The 23,236-nt window shown below is 34.0% G+C and overlaps 1 protein-coding gene across 1 annotated transcript in view; it reads left to right on the plus strand.

Moving 5' to 3' along the window:
* Positions 1-20,987, plus strand: part of LOC115210850 (mitochondrial uncoupling protein 4-like) — a 38,664-nt gene extending 17,677 nt beyond the window's left edge. Inside the window, exons 3-10 of the mRNA XM_029779606.2 lie at positions 1,013-1,075; positions 3,012-3,096; positions 11,259-11,381; positions 11,543-11,655; positions 14,325-14,409; positions 16,139-16,228; positions 18,539-18,641; positions 20,472-20,987. Coding sequence (XP_029635466.1) covers positions 1,013-1,075; positions 3,012-3,096; positions 11,259-11,381; positions 11,543-11,655; positions 14,325-14,409; positions 16,139-16,228; positions 18,539-18,641; positions 20,472-20,543 — 734 coding nt within the window. The 3' untranslated portion in view covers positions 20,544-20,987. The remainder of the gene's footprint in view (positions 1-1,012; positions 1,076-3,011; positions 3,097-11,258; positions 11,382-11,542; positions 11,656-14,324; positions 14,410-16,138; positions 16,229-18,538; positions 18,642-20,471) is intronic.
* The last annotated feature ends 2,249 nt before the right edge of the window (positions 20,988-23,236 follow it).

Raw genomic sequence — 23,236 nt, forward strand, 5'->3', positions numbered from 1 at the left:
CCTAATTTTTGTGGTTATAGAACCTAGCTCTTCTTTCTAGCATGCTGAATTCCTTTGAGTGGATTCCTCATGTGTTTAAATATACACTATATCATATGACTTATATATATACAGCAAAATTTAGATTCAGATGAATATGGTACTTAAGTTAAAGACACCAGAATTTTGTATGGTATTATCCATATAAATCAAATGGGGTGATTATAATCAAAATAAGCAACAAGGATATCCAAGGTAGTGTAGTACAATTGTTTCATGCTACTTCATTTTATTAAACAATGTAAGTATTACATCAGTTTTAAAATGTTGAGCAATCTTCAGCCACATATAGAATTTTTTAATTAAACAGGCAATGCACATTTTTATACTTATTTCATTTGCCAACATTACAAAGAGGGTAGACATATAGACAGAGAGGTTAATTTCATCATTAAGAACATGTTCTTCTTACACTACCTTGGATATCCTTGTTACTTATTTTGAATATATATATATATATACTGGGGTATTAACTCCTATTTCTAACAAGTTAGGTGCCAAGTACACCCTTATGCTTGATGCTAATTTTAATAATATATATAATAAATGAAAAATGAATTGCAAAATGAATGACAGATAAAAAAACATACCTATAAGACACAAAAGGTCCCTAATTCTTTATCAGTTATCAACCAAAATGGTAATACTTAGTTTTTTATGTCATTTATTTACAATGCACTTTTCATTTATTAAGTAACAGTACACAACACACACCCGATCTTTATTAACAATAAGTTTATATATATATGTGTGTGTGTGTGTTCTATAATTAGTCTATATTTTACAGCTTACACTTCTGGGAGGGAGACAGGCAGGTGACAGATATATTTATTATTTACATATGCAATTCACTTTTAGTTACCCATTTTTGCCTAGACTGTTGTTTTTTATCAGTTATACTTGATACAATATGTCAGTAATTCTTGATTGTACCTAGAAAATGTAATTATATATTATTTTCGTAATTCAACAGCTAAAGAAGAAGGCTTTCACAAACTATGGCAAGGAGTAACACCTGCACTTGTAAGACACATAGGTAAGCATAATATTTCTATTGTTACATATAACATTGGGGGTTACAGTTGGCTGATATGCACGCGCGCTCACATACACACATTAAGTATTCTAAGTTATAAAATGAAGAGGCTTATGTTCAATTAGATGTTCAGTGCATTGTATAATGTAGAGTTATGTAATTTATTCAGAGAGTTTATCTCTATGATTTACAAATCATTTGTGCCCAAATGGATTGCACCCAAGAGTATCACTGAGAGAAAGCTAGGAAGTTAAGATTGTATAGAAAAAAAACCATGGGGAAAGCAAAATTGAAAAGAAAATCCATGTGAGAAAATGCATGGTTTGAATGTTAGGAAAAACAGTAGTGGTAGGTTGAAAAATTGAAAAATATAGAAAAGTATTATGTAATATAAGGAAGTTGCAGTGAAGAGTTCTCTTTGGATATTAAAAATGTATATATATTCTGTAGATTTAAATCACCCAAACTTAAGTCTCAGAGCTTGAAGCAAATAGCAACCAGGATGTTGTATTAAGTATGTTATTTAAATAATAGCTTGCTGCCTATTGATGCTGTGAAAGCTGAGTTAAATACAAACAACACACACTTATACAAGATATCTGGCATAGCAAATTGCCTAACGTACATACATACATGGTGGTTGTCTATTCCTTATGCAGAGTTTGACTACCTTCTGTACCTACACCTTAGCATCATCATGGCAACTGATGTAGCTTTTTAAACCAGACAATGTTCTGAAAAGACACCCACATAGATTGCACCTCTGATTTGGATCACCAAGAGCTGCAGATAAGTTCTGCTCTTTGTGGATCTTAAAATGTCTCTTGAGGCCTCCGTTGGATTTGCAAACCTTCTGGCATACACTGCATGCAAAGGTGTGCACAGATATACAGTAAGAATAGTTGGTGGAGGTTTGTTTCCCATGCATTCGCAGATGAAATTTGAGGGAAGCAAAAGACAGGGATGGTCTGTCACAGACTATGCACACAAAAAGGTCATTTTCATTCACCTTCTCAATCGTTACATTCTTCTTTAGATCTCTTTTGAGTCTTACTTGTGTTATCCTGGCCTCTTCAAATGCTTTCACTCCACTCCATGCCTTTGTTCTCCATCCAACTCAATCCGAAGCAAGGGTTTCTATATCTTCTGGAACCATTCCCAGTGACTTCATTCATAGTAGTCCTTATGCTGTCCTTAAACCTTTTTTTTAGGTTTACACTGATAGTGTTTCCCCTCTACAAGCTTACTATAAAACAACTGTTTCGGCATGCATTCATCTGCCATTTGAACAATATGGTCACACCATCTCAGTTGGTTCCTCAAAATCATAGCATTAATTGAAATGATGCCTGCAGATGCAGGGACATCTGTGTTTGGAGTAAAAGAACTCCATTTAATTTTTAAAATGTGTTGAAGACATTTTTGGTGAAATTGTTCTAACAATCTAAAATGCCTTTCATAACAAGTCCAAGTTTCACAGGAATACAACAGAGATGGTAAGACAAATAATTTGTAAAGAGCCAGCTTTGTATTCTTATTTATATGTCGCTGGTACCAAGCACGTGACTCCAAGCCACATACATACATAAAAGAGAAACATGCCCCTCCCCCAAAGACTGTCCTACGATAAATATAGAGAATATATTTATCGAATACATACATAAATATCAACACAGAGAATATTGGTGGAACAGTCCTATAAAAATTTCTACGAAGTGCTGACATAACAGGCAGGATATCATTGCTTGGAACAAACAAGAAAAAGTATGTATTGTGATAGAGGTTATGTACCCTGCTTATGTGAATATTGATTCTGATATTCGAAACACGTTTAAAATAATTAATATTTTAAAATTACCAGTAACTACTTTCTCAGTCAGAAGACTCATCTGATGTCTGATTTTAATATATCAAATCATTATATTTTCTCTTTTAGTTTATACTGGATGTCGAATGACTTTCTATGAAGTTCTCAGAGACAATGTCTTCCATAAAAATCCTGATGGAATACTTCCTGTATGGTAATTAAAATTCTTCATTTTGAGTGGATGTATTTGGCCCCTTTGCATTTAAATAGATCATATCTTGCCCAAATATTTTACAGGATTTATTTTTAAAAGCACCAGATCCTTTCTCTCACATCTATCCTTCAATGTCATTTAGAAATAAACTATCACATCATCAAAATTTCAAATGTAGGATTAATTCAAAGCAGTGTGAATAAGTAAACATTACATTTGACAGAATAATCTGGATAGTAAAGGGTTAAAATTGGTAGAATTAGTGAAGTGGAGAAAGAATGGTGTGTGGTTAGTAGCTTGCTTACGAACTACATGGTTCTGGGTTCAGTCCCACTGCATGGCACCTTGGGCAAGTGTTTTCTACTATAGCCTCGGGCCGACCAAAGCCTTGTGAGTGGATTTGGTAGACGAAAACTGAAGGAAGCCCGTTGTATATATATATATATATATATATATGTATGTGTGTGTGTGTATATGTTTGTGTGTCTGTGTTTGTCCCCCCAACATCGCTTGACGACCGATGCTGGTGTGTTTGTGTCCCCGTAACTTAGCGGTTCAGCAAAAGAGACCGATAGAATAAGTACTAGGCTTACAAAGAATAAGTCCTGGGGTTGATTTGCTCGACTAAAGGCGGTGCTCCAGCATGGCCACAGTCAAATGACTGAAACAAATAAAAGTGTAAAAGAGGAGTTTTATCAAATGCTGGTTATGTGATTTGGGTACAATTTGTCTTTTATCTTTTACTTGTTTCAGTCACTGGACTGCAGCCATCCTGGGGCACTGCCTTGAAGGGTTTAGTCCAAGAGTTAGGAAACCCTCACCCATGGGTGTAATTGTGCCCACAAGCCCGTTTTATTGCACTATAGGCTGATATACTCGTATGTACAAAATATAGTAAATTTTTCAAGTATAAAATTTATACAATATTTGTATACGTATTTGCGACATAGGTCATGTTTCAACTACTACTTAAAACTACTAGACTCGAACAGAAAATTGCCATTTGAATGGAAATTTTGTTTTCACTATAAAACACATTGGTAGGTTTGTACCACTCCCTTGAGATCCAACTACGCTCTAGCTGAAAAATATAGAATACCTCATAAGTAATATAAATGTCTTAAATTCAGTTGCAGCATTGTTAATTCAATGTGTTAAGCTTATCTTTATTAATGTATATTGAATTATACATAGATATATACAAGATCTACACAGATATAAGAGTTAGGATTTGTGATCTGCATGCGGACCTTTTACTTTGGAAGTTTTTGCCCACCACACTAAAAAATTACCCCACCTCTGGGTTAGTTGAACAAATTGGACCCAGTACTTGTTGTTTTAAAATTTGATACCTATTCTATTTGTCTTTTTTTTTTATACCAGACTGCTAAGTTGCTAAGTGTGAAGATGTGAAACCTCATGGGATACTCAGATTGTTGAAAACATCGATAATTGGGCCCCTGGAAGTGATCCTTATATATATCTAATATATTTCATTTTAACAACCAAGGGAAATAACCCTTTTGCCCAGATTTTAACAGCCATGGGAAATAACCCATTCATTTTCCTAAATCAGTTGGTATGAAGCAAATTGAGTACGGCTATTTATAGAGTATATATATATAAATAATAATATGAGGGAATATTATTCCAAACTTACAGGGAAAAATTCAATTTAGAAATACTAAATCAAATTTCACAATATATATATATATATTATATAATATATATATAAATTGATCAAAATAAAAATAAAATAAAAACATGAGGCGAAGGATTCAGCGGTACATATGTTTCGGGCCTTTATTAGACAGATACATAACAAATCATAATGTATGTCTGTGGCCTTCTTCAGCCGCTCACAACAGCTTCCACAAGGACATGTGTTAGTTCCGAAATTCTTGGCTGGGGATGCAAATCTTCTCGTTCCCGTACGACAAAATGCGGCAGCAGCATCGAATTGAATCGTCCATCTCCTTCTTCTCTCAATGTAGAATGAGGAAACTTGGATGTTGAGGTAATGTAAATAAATAAATACGTATATAGAGGTGAAGATGGAGGGGCGAGAGTTCGGGACGAGGGATAAAAAATATAAAATAATATAAAATAATGTATAAATGTAGATGATAAAGATATAAAGAGTTGTAAGGAGATGTAAAGGGGGTATAAAGGCATAATGTTGTAAAGTAAAAATAGAAATGGAAATAATAGTAAAAGAAGTAAAGGAACTTGATAAAAACATGATAAAAGTGTAAAAGAATGTAGGGATAAGGGATGTATAGAGGTCGCGGACCCAGCATGGTGGTCAAGAGATTGATAAAACTTAGTTGTAGAACTGTCAGTAAATTAACGGTTTCGCCGTAAATCAGAGCTGATGAGAGTTTAATCTGGTTCCTTGAATTAAATGGACTTCCAGTACATACATATCATCATGGGTACATACACCCACATACACGCGTACATATACGTCTCCAAGTCTATAAGCAAACACACGCACTCGCGTGTAAACATGTACATAAACCCACACGCACCCACACGCATGCGCGCACACACACATACATACAACAGAATATCCGCATATATAGACGGACGTTACGCGCGTATACGCTCACATGTACATACGTGCGCCCCTCACTACATACGTACACGTATATGCCCACGTCTCTAGGTCTAGGTATAAGATATTAAAGGATGTGTATAAGAACGTATGTAAAGACTCCCGTACTCATGTTAATACGCGCACGCACACACGGCTGTGTGTCCGTATGTGCGTGCACATATATATACTCACATACGCACACAGAGACACACGCGCTCATGGGTATAGTCATAAGATATCGAAGTATGCATGTACACATACGCGCGCGCACATGTATGTATGCGCATACACACGTACGCGGACGCTCGGATACTCAAAAGGCGGATCCATAGGTGAGTAAATAAGCATATATAGAGGTGTAAAGCGATAGATTAGGGGTAAGAATGAGGGTAAGGGTAAAGATTAGAAATAAAAAATACAGTATAAAATAAGAAATACAATGTAATAGTTAGAAATGAAATATAAGAATTATAAGGGTTATAAGAGTTAAGGTAAGGGATGAAAATGAAAATGAGAGTAAATGGCAGTAGAATAAACGTAAAAATAAAAGTAAAATAAAATTAAAAATAAAAATACATGGAAGTAGGATAAAAGCAAGATAAAAGTAAAATAAAATTGAAAATAAAAATAAAATAAAAATAAAAATAAAAATAAAAATAAAAATAAAAATAAAATAAAAAATATAAAAATAAAAAAATAAAAAATAAGGTAAAAATATAATTTTGTAAAGTTTAACATGAGATGGAGGTGGCCCACATATATATATATATGTGTATATGTACACACACACACGTATGTGCACATAAACGCACACACACACACACACACACACACGCACACGCACATATAGGAAAACGGGATGTGCTGGAGCCGACAGGTTGCACCGGGTGGGAGGAAATAGCATGGGGGAGTTGGTATAAGACCTAAGCATTGTAGTATTTGAAAGTATTAATAAGTTTATGTATACAGGATGGTTTGAACTCTGACCTTTTGTTAATAAGATTGTGTTTGTCTTTGAATTTCAAGATGTTCAGGAGTTCTACACAGCATAGTTGGCATCCTGCTCTATTATTTAAATAAGGTGCAGCTGATCCGATGATGGACCATCTGAGTTTGAAGCTTATGCATTTGTCTTTTAATTCCCAAATTCTTTTAGAGAGGGAGGTGCTGTTAGCCTTATGTCTATGTCTCATCGAGGACCGGTGGTTGTAGTATCTGGATTTCCAGGAGGTTGAGCAACCAATATAGGTGAGTGTGTTAAATTGAGTACTCACCTCACATGAGTATATTACGTTTTTTTGCCCTGCATGCGCCCTGCAGCGGGCACTCTGATGCACATCTGCAGTTGCATTGCATTGCATTATTCGGTCGTGTGCTGCTAATCCTAGGCGGAGGTGTTGCAATACGAGTGGGGGCGTTGGTAACCTCCTGGTTGTTGATGGGTGTAGTATTTCCTCTGTAGTGTCGGCGGGTGTTATTACTAACTGCTTGGGTATTATGGTTGCCAGTCTGGTTATAATGCCTACTGTCTAGATGAGGGGGGTTCTGTTGGTCGCTATGGTTTGCTCTTGATCTAGCTGTTCTAATATTAATATAGTTGTGTTTAGCTAAGAGGCAGCTCATGTTGGGCAGGGTAGAGTAGGAAATCCTAATAGTTTTGTTGGAGAAGATACTTCTATATTTGTGGGTGGGTGGGAAGTTGTTGGAAATTATAGAGAATATTCTTTTACATAACCTACCCCTAACTGCTAAGTTGAAAGGTATGTTGAACCATATGTATTTGCGTAATCTACTATTATCCCTTCTGTTTCTCCTAATAGGATCTATATTGTTCTCGTCGGGAGGGTTACTATTGTGTGCTGTTCTATTAGTCCGCCTATTTCCTATATGTTGTTTGGAGTTTGAATTAGACTTATCGGTAGTGTGAGTTGAGTGCTGAGTTCGATTATAATTGGGAGTCTTATGGTCGACGGACGCTCCCGGTTGGTCTACGTATGATATTCTCTGGTTATATCCGGCACTATAGAGAGCTTGGTTGTAGTGTTGAGCATGATTATTGAAAATTTCTCTATTAGAGGATAGTTTTGTCAGTCTGTCTGAGATGGCTTGTACTGTGGTGCTAATTATACAGGGTGGATGGTTGGAAGAGGTATGGATGTATTTGGTAGTTTCTTCTGGTTTCCTATATGGGTAGTGAAGGTGCTTATTCAAATCTAACGTAACATCTAAGAAGTTAACTATTTTAGTATTGGTCATAAATTCTAGTTTAAGATTGAAGGATTTGAAAAAAAGCCTGATCTTTTTCCTAATTCTTTCTAGTTTACTCTTATTGTTGGTGGGGTATATGAAGAGAGCGTCGTCTCTGTATAGACCCCCCTGAAGATCCGGTACCTCGGAGAAAAGCTTCTTGAGCAGGTAGGCCCCGACCAAGTCAGTCACCTGAGCTGAATCGCTCGAGCCCATAGCCACATCGAAATTGTCGGGGGTATCGGATCTGGTCCAGAGTCTACCGTCGAATTCTATTATGGTTTTTTCTAGCTAATAGAATTATGTCAATTTTTTCTCTGTCTATGAGTGAAAGGTTGCGGGCAAAAATAAGGGATTTGTTAAGTAAGATGGGGGATATACTGGCGTAGTAGCTGGCTATGTCGAATTGGATGAATGAGTAGTCGGGCCTATTGGTGATAGTGTTAAACCATTCTAGCACATCGCTGGTATTAATCCATAGTTGGAGTGGGATGTGGGGTTTGATGTGTGGGATCACCTTGTCCAGGATGGTCTTGCTAAGTCTGCCGATATCCGATTTAGTCGGACAGATTAATCGTACTCCTACACTATCCGGGAAGTCTTTCTTATGGTCTTTAATAGTAATTTTGGGTACTTGCGGTTTAATAGGTTCTGTTCTGTCCAGGAGGTCTAATTTGCTCATAACTTCCTTGATTTTGTAATTAATTTCCTTAAGGTTATCCGTAGAAGTAGTTTTATACTTTTTGCTAAGTTCCCTCATGATGAGCGATTTGTAGGTTTGGTAGTCTAGCCTATACCAGTTCCCCGTCTTGTCAGCGGGTATGATAAGACTACCGTCGTTCCTGAGTGAATGCAGGAAATCTTTAAGGCTCCTTAAGTGGGTGTTGGAAATGGTCTTATGTTTACTAATGTTGATGTTGGTAATGAGGTCGATTAAGTCTTTTTCAAAATTTTCCAGTGCGTAGTTAGGGGGTGGGTTTCTTCTGCTTTTAAATATCTTCTTGTGTGCTATTTCTTCTTGGTTAGAGTTGGGGTTGCTTTTCTCCGGGTTATCGAAATGGTAGGCCGCCCACCTAATTCTTCTAATAAAGTCTGTGGTTCGGTGGATGAGAGTCGTCGTGTAAGTTTTGTCGGAGTGGAGAGGTATGTCCTTGGGGGAGAAGTTTGTGTGAATCCTTTGAATCCTCATGTTTGGGATCGTCAAGTACTAAAGGTTGTCGCGGTTGCGTGGGATCAGATCCTAGTGACAACGTAGGTGAGTTGAGTGTAGAAATTCGGGGTGAGTACTTGATAATTATAAGCACCTGTGTATACCGTTTGGTGGTGTAGGTGGTGGAGTAAATTGATCAAAATAAAAATAAAAATAAAAATAAAAATAAAAATAAAAATAAAAATAAAAACATGAGGCGAAGGATTCAGCGGTACATATGTTTCGGGCCTTTATTAGACAGATACATAACAAATCATAATGTATGTCTGTGGCCTTCTTCAGCCGCTCACAACAGCTTCCACAAGGACATGTGTTAGTTCCGAAATTCTTGGCTGGGGATGCAAATCTTCTCGTTCCCGTACGACAAAATGCGGCAGCAGCATCGAATTGAATCGTCCATCTCCTTCTTCTCTCAATGTAGAATGAGGAAACTTGGATGTTGAGGTAATGTAAATAAATAAATACGTATATAGAGGTGAAGATGGAGGGGCGAGAGTTCGGGACGAGGGATAAAAAATATAAAATAATATAAAATAATGTATAAATGTAGATGATAAAGATATAAAGAGTTGTAAGGAGATGTAAAGGGGGTATAAAGGCATAATGTTGTAAAGTAAAAATAGAAATGGAAATAATAGTAAAAGAAGTAAAGGAACTTGATAAAAACATGATAAAAGTGTAAAAGAATGTAGGGATAAGGGATGTATAGAGGTCGCGGACCCAGCATGGTGGTCAAGAGATTGATAAAACTTAGTTGTAGAACTGTCAGTAAATTAACGGTTTCGCCGTAAATCAGAGCTGATGAGAGTTTAATCTGGTTCCTTGAATTAAATGGACTTCCAGTACATACATATCATCATGGGTACATACACCCACATACACGCGTACATATACGTCTCCAAGTCTATAAGCAAACACACGCACTCGCGTGTAAACATGTACATAAACCACACTAAAGGCCCGAAACATATGTACCGCTGAATCCTTCGCCTCATGTTTTTATTTTTATTTTTATTTTGATCAATTTACTCCACCACCTACACCACCAAACGGTATACACAGGTGCTTATAATTATCAAGTACTCACCCGTTGTCACCTATATATATATATATATATATATATAAATTAGAAAAAAAACACCTTTTATCAATTCAATTATGAAAAATTAAATTACAACCATTTAGAAAAATTACATATTATAGAAAGATTAAATCTAAGATAAAACATATAACGATGATTAAGTAATGTGCAAAATAATAAATAAAACGTATATATTTGGTAGAATAACGACACGTGTTTCATGGCTATATTTAAGAAATGATAATAGTAAAAATAATAGTAGTAGTAGTAAAATCACTTCAATATAAATATAGCCACTCTTCAGGTTAAAGATAACAATAATAATATATAGATAAATTAATAAATATACGTAAATAATCTTGTAAAATATGAAATATCTTAACAAATATATTCTTGTTTAAAAAATAAGACATATATAGAGATAAAATGCTTGTACGTGGACACAATATAAAAAGCAGATTCTATCTGTGATCTTGAGGGGACTAAAAATGTAACAAATATTTAGCCATATGTGGACATGATCTGAAAAGTTCAGTTCTTGAATTTAGACATGTAATGTGGTCTAAGCTGCTTTTCCAGATGAGCCATCTTTCCATATCACAAAAACTGCACTTTCTACTTTCATGATAAGTTCCAGACAGGTTAAAGAACTATCATGCAAACAAAAACCATTGATTGGACAAGCTCTCAGATGCACCCATGACCAAACCACGATTGAATTGTGACTTGAAATTTGTATGTGGCAAAATGTGGGATCGAATCCAATACTACACCCCTTTGAGTTTCAGGTTTCTTCACATCCAAAGTGATTTTCCCCATTTGAGCTTCTTTCTTGGTGTTTCTATGCTACTATCGCTATTTATTATCTGTTTATTATTTTTGATTTCACATTTTCACTCAATGTAAATCACTCATGGTTACGAGCTTACTTTTGTATTTCACCTTTGTACTGTCTCCAGCTTCTTGGGCCCTTGAGCCCAATAAAAGTAATTGTAATTATTATTGTGGTTGCTTTCTTTCCTTAGGAAAGCTGCTTGTTGTGGATTAACAGCAGGTATGTTAGGACAGTTTGTTGCTAGTCCTACTGATCTTATTAAAGTACAGATGCAAATGGAAGGCAAAAATAGGCTCTTGGGAAATCCAGTCAGGTTAGATTTTACTTTAACTATGTTTTTTTTTATATTTCATTGTTTGATATAACATTTTTTTTATTTTTGTAGAAATTTATTATAATTATTGTTTCTATTTTTGTTTTTGTTTTTCATGCTAGTTTGTTGAATAAATTGTAACATGACTTTTATAATTGCAGAGTAAAAAGTATGCATGATGCATTTTGTAAAATAACTGCTGAGGGAGGTGTGCGTGGATTGTGGAAAGGCTGGATCCCAAATGTACAACGAGCTGGTTTAGTCAACATGGGAGGTACAATACTGTTCTTTGACACAATTTAATTCATTGCTGAGTTGTTGTATTGCTCAGTGGTTAAGCTATTAGTCTCTTAGAAAAGTGTATGTATGAATGTAGAAAATTGTGTTGATTTTTTTTTCCTTTTTCAAATTATTGGAACAATTTTTTAATATAAAAGATAGATGTATTTCTGTTGAAATACACTGCCTCTGTTTCAATTAACTTTGAAACCATTGAAAAATTTAGTATAATAACTGTTAATGATTAAGCTGGTATTCTTTCTTTTCTTTTCTTTCTTTTTTTTTTGTTTTTAATAAAGTTTCAAAAGAAACAATAGCATCGAAAATAAAATAGATTTCTGTGTGAAAGTATTCCTTGATATAAGATGTTTTAAATGGATGTATATACATCTCACTTAGGGCTTATTGTATTTTTACTGCAGATAGCTTTGATTTCAAATAGAAATCCAGTAAAGTCTTGTTAGCTATAATTTAATGATAAGAAGATTAAGAGGTACATCAAAGAATTCACAAATTCAGTAGTAAACACTACATTTCAGTTTTTGTCTCTTATGATTTTATGTACTATTGTCATCATTATAAGCATCATTTTACATTTACTTTTCTATGCTACTATGGATTTGACAGATTGTCACAGTGCAGATCAATCCTTATTTGGCATTACTGCTCTTTTAGATGTATCAGGGGCCACATCTTACTTGTATGCTTCAATTCATGGCATGGTTTCTATGGCCTTTCTAATTACAACCATTCTACATTTTGTCATGGTACCAACATTCAAGGAGTTGCCTTATCTTTGACAAGACTAAAGACTTCTTTCTATTCTACTCAAAGCATTATGACCAAGAGGATAAATAAAAGTGAGTGATGAAAGAAAGAGAATCAGGATGAGATGGTGATAAAAGAGAAAGATTGGAGGAATAGCAATAGGAGAATAAGTGTGATAGAAAAGGAAGTAATAGAAAAGTAGTAGTAGACAGCTATATATTGGTTGTTGGTAAATAAATTGAGTAGAAAATAAGCAGAGGCAATGGGATGGGGGAAGGAGTAACAAGAAGTAGACTGAGGATAGAAATGAGGTAATAGAAGTGAGTGTGATGAGTAGCAATAAAGATAGGTGATAGTACAAGAGAGAGGAAAAGAGAAAGAGAGAGAGTATTTGTTGGCTAGTCATAAAGAGGGATGATGCAAAGGATGTTTGAATATAAACAGATTTAATGCCATCCCTTAATATACAGTTAGTGTGATGAGAGGGAGATAAAATGATAGGAGAAAAGTTGGGTGATAAATAAGAAGTAACAAAGACAGGTAGGTGGGGTGGGGCAGTAGGGTCTTCAAGAAATTTTATCAAAGGCAGCAATAACTGGAAAGAGTTTACTCAATCTTATCCACTGTTGTAAAGCCAATATAAAACTTTAGGTGGGGAGTGAACATTTGGGGCTAATTGATATATGAAATGAATTAGATGTAGTTTATCTTCTAACAAATTATTCTACTAAACTTCTGCTTATATTGAGATAGAGGCAATGGAAAACTAAATTTAGATTTGAAATTGACATTCTGAAAAATTTATCATTTCTGAATTAATCTGGTGCCCTACCAACCATCTCCTTCTCTACTCATGGTGTTGAATTTCTTGTAAAATAAAGTCAAATTAATTATATTGTTAAATATCTCCGAATATACTATTATACTCAAAATGTTATAGAATCTCATGATCTGAGTCTAATATCTTATCCACTTTGTAATCTACCTCTTTTGACACTGTTTGTAATTACTATTATGTGCAGCAAATGGCTGCTGAATGTATTCTAAAGTATTCTAAGTGGCTGAACACAAGAAGGCCAAATTTCAAATGAAACTAAAAATCAAAATGCTGAAAGCTTGAAAGGCTGAATATTTAGAACACCAAATTTTGAAATATTCTAGGCAAAATGATGTGAAAAACAGTCTTAAAAGATGGTTATTTATTGTTTTAAAAGGGAATTTATTTGAGAAACAGTAGACTTACTTTTTTTTTTTATCATGCTGCCAGAATAACAAAGGCAAGCCAGATATGGTGAGCATATTTACTTCAGAAAAAATAAAATGGAAGTTTCTTGTAGAGATATTATATCTAAGACATATGTGAAAATTTAAATAGTTTATTTATCAAATACTTCTGTTCTTTAAATGCACTTATTGAATATATACCTTTTCTTTTCACACAAATATAAACATATGAAATGATTAAAAGGTTGAATTTTTATATTGGAATTATGTAGTAAAAGCATGAAGGCAAAGTGAGAGAAGCAAGTTCCTGAGCTTGCTCTCAATTTACTAAAATTTTAAAGACAGTTTTTCATATTTTCCCACTAAAATGGTTATTCTAACATAACACACACACACATAAACTAGTAAATATGTTCCTTTTAAAACTGTAAAGAAATGTTTTCTTAAAGCTGTTTTTTCATATTTTCCCCTTATTTATTTCAAAATTCAATGTTCTGAGTATTTGGTCTTTGAAGCTGTCAATATTCTGATATTTTGGTCATTTGAAATTTCTCTTATTCAGTCATATGACCCAAACCTATTTTAAATATATATATATATATCAATACAAATTAAATAAAATATAGTAGATATATTAATTACATTTGAAAATTATTTGTGTTGTTTTGTTAGATTTGGCGACCTATGACACAAGCAAACATTTCATTTTAAGGAATACTTCATTGAAGGATAATGTTGTAACACACTTTTTATCAAGGTAAATATATAGCAATAACATCTTCCTCAGTATAATTTAACTGTTGTTAGTAATCAAGCCATTACTTTTTAGTCTTTAGAAGTTCTAAGCAGATTTGTAATTAGCTCTAAACAAGTTAATATTATAATTTTCTTTTGATTGGTAATTAAAATATTAATCAAGAAGTATTGCTTAATTCTTATATATTCTTCCTGTTTTATGTTCTAACTGGCCAGATTGAGCCCCTAACGGTGTCATTCTAAAAACAAACAATGACATCAGGAACTCTCAAAGCTACAAGATAATGCATGATTAACTCAAAACAATGTAAATAAATAAACATTATATTTGACAGAGAGTTCTGAATGCTAAACTGTTAATTGTTTCTTATTCTATAGCATTGTTGTTTATCTTCTGTATACTGTTAAGTTGGATGACGGTTCTGAAGTAAAGAAAGAAATTATTTATTTACCATTTGATGATACTGACTAGGTTTCTATGTCAACAAATTATGCAGTTAATTGTTTTATGACCTGTTTGATCCCTTAAAGACAATTTTTCTCAAAAGGAGTTGCCTTATACATCAATACATTACTGTTTGTAGTTTATGTGTGCTTCTTATAAAGATGGGTATTTGATGGTGTTTGTATCATTTCTTGGACTTGCTTTGTAGTTACATACCAATAGTTGGCTCTTCAAAAAACTTGTTTCAACAGTTGTTTGATTGTTTAAATGTACAATATAACCAACCCACAGGAGTCTGTAATTCCATACCAATTTAATACAGATACATTCTTAAGAATGGATGGTATAAATGAAATGAAATGACTTCAAGTGAAATTCAAATCCAACTCACAGACTTTATTTGCTGGGTCTAACTTTGGTTCTACATCATTTACCATTCTTTAATAATATTTATTAGTTAGGAGAAATATTTGTTATTAATCAAAAGTTGGCCTAAGAAATGAAGTGAAAGTGAGTGAAAGAGCAGAACTATTTGTGACAGTGTAGGGCATGTAGTCAAGAGTTCTGAGAATGACTGGTGGCTGTATCAACCATAATTGTTGTTAAATCCTTGATAGCAGGTTTCTAACAGGATGATCACGACATTCCAGCTATAACCTCACCCATCTTTATTTTTGTACAATATCCATTCACCCATCTTGTCTTACCACTATTCCCTGTAATAGTGGTAAGACAAGATGTTGGTAAATTTTGTATGGAGGTAGAGCTCTCAGGCCTCTCCTCTATTGGGTCCTATCAGAAGCAACTGTCATTACACTTTTCTGCTGGATTCCCTAGCATGATCGAGATTATGGATATCCAGCCAACTTCATTCTTTGTCTACCTCTTGGTCTCCTGCCTGTTGGCTAAGCTTGAAGAATTTGTCTTGCAGTTATTTCTCATGATATTCTAATCACATATCCATAGTACTGAAGCTATGGCTGCTATTATTAGCAGGTGAGATGGCTATGTAGACACTTTCCCCATTGGTTCATTCAGAGAATGTCTATACAGTCTTTCTTTTTACATCAGTTATAACCATTTTTTTAAAAATGGCAATTTACTTCAAATTTTACATTTTCTTTTTCATTGGCTTAGAAAAAGCTATCTTTCTTTTATTTATATTTGAGATTATATTTTGGAATAAATTATTTATGCAAATAGAAAGAAAAACAACAAAGAACAAAAACAAAAGAAAAGATCTTATAAACCATGTAGCTGTAAATGTGTTTCAATGCTGTTTCAGTGTAATGTCAGGAATTGTAGCTGCTACATTAGGTACCCCAGCTGATGTTGTGAAAACAAGGATAATGAATCAACCAACAAAAAATGGAAAGTAAGCTGTTTTTCTTGATTGACAATCTAGGAGCATGTAGTTTTCAGAGAAGGATGTATTGTTACCTAGATTTCTCTAGATCATCATCATCCTCACAACTGTTTAACATCCATTTTCCATGCTGGCATGGGTTGGGTGGTTTGACAGGCACTGGGTGAACTAGAGGTTTTTGCTAAGCTTTCCTGTTTGCTTTGGTATGGTTTTTATGGTGGATGCCCTTCCTAACACCAACCACTCCATAGAGTGTACTGGGTGTCTTTTACATGGCACCATCATGTTCTTTATATAGCTTGAATTCTTCTCTTGATGTTTGTATATTGTATATTGTATGTCACATGTCCATTGAGTAAAATTCTTCAATGAGATTATCTTGTCAGATCATTCCCCACCATTTTAGCCATCTCTTGCAAATCAAAATGCTTAGTAACATTTACAGTGTCTCTTGCCTCCAACAAGATGCTAAACAACCTCTTTAGATTCATCTTTACTAAACAGCCATACCTGCACCTATCAATTATACTAAAGTATTAATAACCTCTGCTGACTTCTTTATTAAATTGAGAGTTGCTCTGTAAAGTAATGTGTTGGTGAATTTTGTATTGTAAAAGAAATGGAGATTTGATTCAGAAAACTGATCTATAGATAACTTTTCACTCAAAATATTAATTTATTAAGCCCAGTAAAATTCTATATTTACTTATCATCACGTCATCATCATGTGACCGACCAGTCCATCAGATGTAGTCACAATGCGTTCGCATTGTTTTAGCCTTCGAATGACACCACCCCGCTGGCTAAGCAAGCAGGCCAACAGAAGAAAGAGTGGGAGAAAGAGTACAGCAGGGATCACCAGCCCCTGCCGGAGCCTCGTGGAGCTTTTAGGTGTTTTCGCTCAATAAACTCACAACGCCCGGTCTGGGAATCGAAACCGCGATTCTACGACCGCGAGTCCGCTGCCCTAACCACTAGGCCATTGCGCCTTCACATATTTACTTATAGTCGTCTTAATAGGTGCAAGTGTAGCTGTGTGGTAAGAAGTTTGCTTCCCAACCACATGGTTCTAGGATCAGTCCCTCTGCATGACAACATAGGCAAGTGTCTACTATTATAGCTCTAGGCTGACCAAAACCTGGTGAGTAGATTTGGTAGACAGAAACTGAAAGAAGCCTGTCATATATATGTATGGGTATATATCATCATCATCATCATTTAATGTCCGTTGTCCATGCTGGCATGGGTTGCATCAGACTCCAGTCTGATTTGGCATGGTTTCTACAGCTTGATGTCATTCCTAACACCAACCACTCCAAGAGTGTAATGGGTGCTTTTGCATGCCACCAGTATCTGCCACGACTACAATTTCACTTGGCTTGATGGGTCTTCTCAAACACAGCATATTGCCAAAGGTCTCGGTCATTTGTCATTGCTTCTATGAGGCCCAATGCTTGAAAGGTGCTTTTTATATTCCACTGGCACAAGTACCAGTTATGCGATACTGGCATTGGCCACATTGGCTCCATGAGGTCCAACGTTCGACAGGTGCTTTTATATATATATATCTGTGTATGTGTTACTGTCTTCTAGACATTGTGTGATAGTTGTATACAAATGTCTCCATCATTGAAGCAGTGTTCTTCTTTCCCAGTCTTCTGTGAAAACATGTCTGGTCATAGGAAAGTATTACCTGACTTAGAAACAGGTGAGAGTTGGTGACAGTAAGATCATCTGTCTCAACAAATTCTGTCTAATCCATGCAAGCATGGAAAAGTGGACATTAAATGTTGTAATTTCATAGTGAAAAAGAACTAATCATCATCATCATCATTTAATGTCTGCTTTCCATGCTGGCATGGGTTAGATGGCTTGGCTGAAACTGTAAGCTGGAGAGCTGTACCAGATTCTTGTCTGATTTGGCATGGTTTCTATGGCTGGATGCCCTTCCTGACACCAACCACTCCAAGAGTGTAATGAGTGCTTTTTATGTTCCACCAGCATGGGTGCCAGTTATGTGACACCGGCATCAGCCACAACTATAGTTTCACTTGACAAGCACAGCATATTGCCAAAGGTCTTGGCCACTTATCATTGCCTTCATGAGGCCCCATGTCCAAAGGGTGCTTTTTACATGCCACCGGCATGGGTGCCTGATACATGACACCAGCACCATCCACATCTACAGTTTCACTTGAGAAAGAACTAATATGAATATTTAACATTTTCATAACACTTTGCTTTTCTACATAAATGATTCTTATAATTTACATAACAAACACTATTATTATGATATACATACTATAACTATAATTACAGAGGTATACTCTATACATCCTCTTGGGATTGTGTAACAAAGACTGTAAAAGCAGAAGGATTTTGGTCTTTATATAAAGGATTTTTTCCAATTTGGGCAAGAATGGTATGTATATATATTCATATATCTATATTTTTCAATGTTCTATGATAATGGATTAAATAACTGTCTTCTGTTTCGATTTCTTAAATAGATTACAAAGCTACAAAACATTTTTCAAAGACAATTTTCTCAGAAGTTTTTAGCCAATTTTTCATTTTTAATTTAAATTAAGTCTAATCCCATATTTAGCAGTTTTTAATAAGATTTTGTGTTTTTTTTTTTTTTATATTTCATTTTGAAGTGGAAAAGAATTTTGAAATCATTACTTCCTACATTCTTCCTATAACTTATCTCCTTAAGCTCTGTTTTTGATTGATTACATCCTCATGAAATAAAAAAAAATATTTATAATCTCAGCAAGTATTATGAAGAAGTGATTATCTCTCATATAACAGCTGTCACTACTAGGGGAACCACATGTTTGAAAAGCTCTTGCAGTGATTTTGTAAAAATTCATTTAAACTGTTGGTGATAGTGAAAGTGTTATGTTTGTAAATAGATGTCTGTTCTAACAGATATACAAAGGGTTAATACTTTGAAATGAATGTCTATACCTCAATGAATATATTAAAAAATAGTTTGTGAAGTTGTTTGTTACTAAACCTGAAATTATGAGCTACTATAAACATTTTCACAAGGTAGAATTCCTTGTAAACTGTTATTATCCCATATGTCAAAACTAAGAACTTATTCTCATTTTTCTTGATTCCTAAACTACTAATGTTCTATGATTGCCATCCCAACAACAACAACAACAAAAAACATAAATTCGATGAATTTCTTTCAAGCTGTAATTATATCCATTTTTAATGAAATGTTTCTCTTCATAAAATGTTTAATTAATAAGTCACAGGTCATGCTCACAATTTCTAAAATGAATGACATAGTACTATTCATGACTAGAAATTTTAAGAACTTTGTAATAAGTAAACAAGCAAAAAAATTTAATATGTGAATTCTATGCAACTTTCTCATAGTTACTTAATTTCAAATTCAAATTTCTAATCCCACAAAAGATTACAAAGAAATTACTATCATTCTCTTATAATAGTTGCGACTACAAAGGAAGCCACACTGTGTGTGTTTTTCTTTTTACAAATAATGTAATTTTAATATCAATTATTAATTTCCGTTAATATTATTTTGAAATTAATGTCAGTCTCCACTGTGCAGTCTTTGTCATCATTGGATTTATGTCAGTGCTGGCATTATTTGGATGGTGCTTTCTCATTTATCTTTTACTTGTTTCAGTCATTGGACTGTGACCATGCTGGGGCATTACTTTGAAGTATTTAGTCAAGCAAATTGACCTAATGTTTATTTTTAAGCTTGGTACTTATTCTATCAGTCTCTTTTACAAACTGCTAAGTTGATGTAAACAAACCAACACAAGTTATAAAGTGATGATGGGGGACAAAAACCTAGACAAATACACAGACACAATATATGTATGTGACAGGCTTCTTTCAGTTTCCATCTACTAAATCTACTCACAAGGCTTTGGTTGGCCTGGGACTATAATAGAAGACACTTGCCCAGGGTGTCATGCAGTAGGACTGAACCCCAAACCATGTAGTTGGGAAGCGACCATGTTTGCATCTCAGCTATTCCTGCTTCAAAAATAATTTTAAAGTGTCTTACTTTCAGGCATTTATCAAATTACTATGGTATTTGGTTCTAACCATCTCCACACAAATGGAATGTTAAAAAAAAATAACTGATGTTTCAAAGCATCTTTTTTTAATTACTGACATTTCCTTCACCATAAACTTTATATTAATATTCTGGTACTTATTTCATTACAAATTAAAAAATTTTTTTTTCTCTCTGCAGGCACCTTGGTCTCTGACATTCTGGTTGTCTTTAGAGCAAATGCGAAAACTTACTGGAGCTTCATCTTTCTGATTTATTCATGGATTTCACTATTGAAAGGCTTCTCATGGTAACAGATAAACTGATTTTGAATTTCAGTTATTTCATATAGTGTAACTGATTACAAATAATGTACAACTATTGTGTATAATGTAAACAGCCATACATATAATCTATGATATAACTGATGCCATACATATAACTGATGAAGCATCATATTGCATATGATGTAACTAAGAAAGTATATATATATATTTGAAAAAAATGAATAGAAATGGCTTTTCTTATAATTTTTCCACTTTAATTATGAGAGGTTTATAAGTTTACAAATAAACATTTAATTATTAAAGTGGAAAAATGACCAGAAAAGCAATTTCTATTCCTTTTTTCAAATATATAACACTGTAACAGGGACTTTCCATTTCTTATTCTACTATATAAACATATATATATATATATATACTGGCAGTATTCCAGCATGGCCTAAGGGCTGGGATGCATAAAAGAATATATGTATATATAATATACATTTAATATACATATATAGATCATTATCATCATCATTTAACGTCTGCCTTACATGGTGGCATGAGTGAGATGGTTTGAGAAGAGCCAGCCAGGCAGAAGCCTGCACCAGACTTCTGTAAATGTTTTCACAGCTGGATGCCCTTCCTAACACCAACCACTCAGTAAAGTGGACTATATATATACATATATATATATATATATATACATATATATGTGTGTGTGTATATATATATGTGTGTGTGTATATATATGTGTGTGTGTGTATATATATATGTATGTGTAAATATATATACCCATATATATATATATATATAAATACAAATATAGACGTTTATATGTATATATATATACATACATATGTATATATATACATATATATATAATAAATATGTATATAAATACAAATATAGACGTTTATATGTATATATATACATATATGTATACATATATATATATATATATATATATATAATATATATATATATATATATATATATAAATATAGACGTCTATATGTATATATATACATATTCCTATACCACATACCACACACACATATACATACACACACACACATAATACCCACACCCTTGGCTAAACCAATGCATCCACACACACAACCCTTCAAACACAGTACATGCACACTCACAATGCACACATATACATGCATGTACATACACTTCCACACACACTCACACGCACATAGACACACACACACACATACAGAGATACAGAGAGAAATGCACACACACATACACTCATACACATATGCACACACACACACGCATACACATTCCCATTGCGTCTACGCACACGTCTATGTATACATGCCAACACACACAACCACACCCATCCGTTCACACACCTGTCAGACAATGTATCCACACATACTCCATCTCACCCCTCTCTCCCTCTCACACTTGCACACATACACACACATGAATGCACATATACCTCCACACAATGCATGCACTTCCACACTCACTCATAGATACATACATCCCCACATGCACACATATATATGCACAAAAAGACACACACACATGCACCCATACACAGGTGCACACACACACATTCCCACTCCATCTATGCACACATGCCAACACATATATACACAGAGCCACACTCACCCATACAGACTGCCTCTGACTCACTTTTGACCCTTCTATCTATGCACAGATGCAATCATACACACACTGACACATCCACTCATTCACACATCTGTTACTATATCTGTACACATGCACACAGATCCTACCACACACATACACACACAATACAAACACACACAATACTCACACACACTGTTAATACCACACACAAAGTTACCTGCACAGGCACTCATGCTACCAAGCACACAAGCTACCATTTACATAACACACACAGATACGCACACCACCATACTTACACATGCTACCACACACACTCCCACACACATACCGACCATCTTCATACTCTCATGTCCCAGAAAGCACTTTCTGCTTCTCCTTCTACTTCCGGTCACTTCAAAAATGTAACCGCATGTGGATTATTGGTGATTTTTTTTTTTCTCATTTCCTTCTTCCCTTTGGACCACCCTGTTTTTCCTGTTTCTAAAGAAGAGCAATATTCAAAACATTAAAAACTACACTTCTCCTTCTCTGAGCATAATGTTTGTGCTATGTCCTCTTTTTACTTTCTCTTTTTTTCTCTCTATTTTTTGAATTGATTATATATATATCTCCATATATAAATATATACACACACATTATATATGTATGTATGTATATATATATATATATACACACACATTATATATATTGGTATATATCTTTATATTTATGAATGTACATATATGTATGTATGTATATATATGTATAAATGTGTATATATATATATATGAATGTATGTATATATATGTATAAATGTGTATATATATATATATATATGAATGTATATATATATATGTATATATATATATGTATGCATGTATATGTATGTATATATATGTATGTATGTATATATGTATGTATATATGTGTATGTATATATATCTATACATATTTGTATGTATATATGTATGTATATATGTGTATGTATATATATCTATACATATTTGTATGTATATATGTGTATATATACATGTATGTATATACATGTTTATGTATATATATGTATGTATATATATATGTTTATATATATATATTTATGTATATATAT

The sequence above is a fragment of the Octopus sinensis genome, linkage group LG4, assembly GCF_006345805.1.
Source record: "Octopus sinensis linkage group LG4, ASM634580v1, whole genome shotgun sequence".
Taxonomy (NCBI): domain Eukaryota; kingdom Metazoa; phylum Mollusca; class Cephalopoda; order Octopoda; family Octopodidae; genus Octopus; species Octopus sinensis.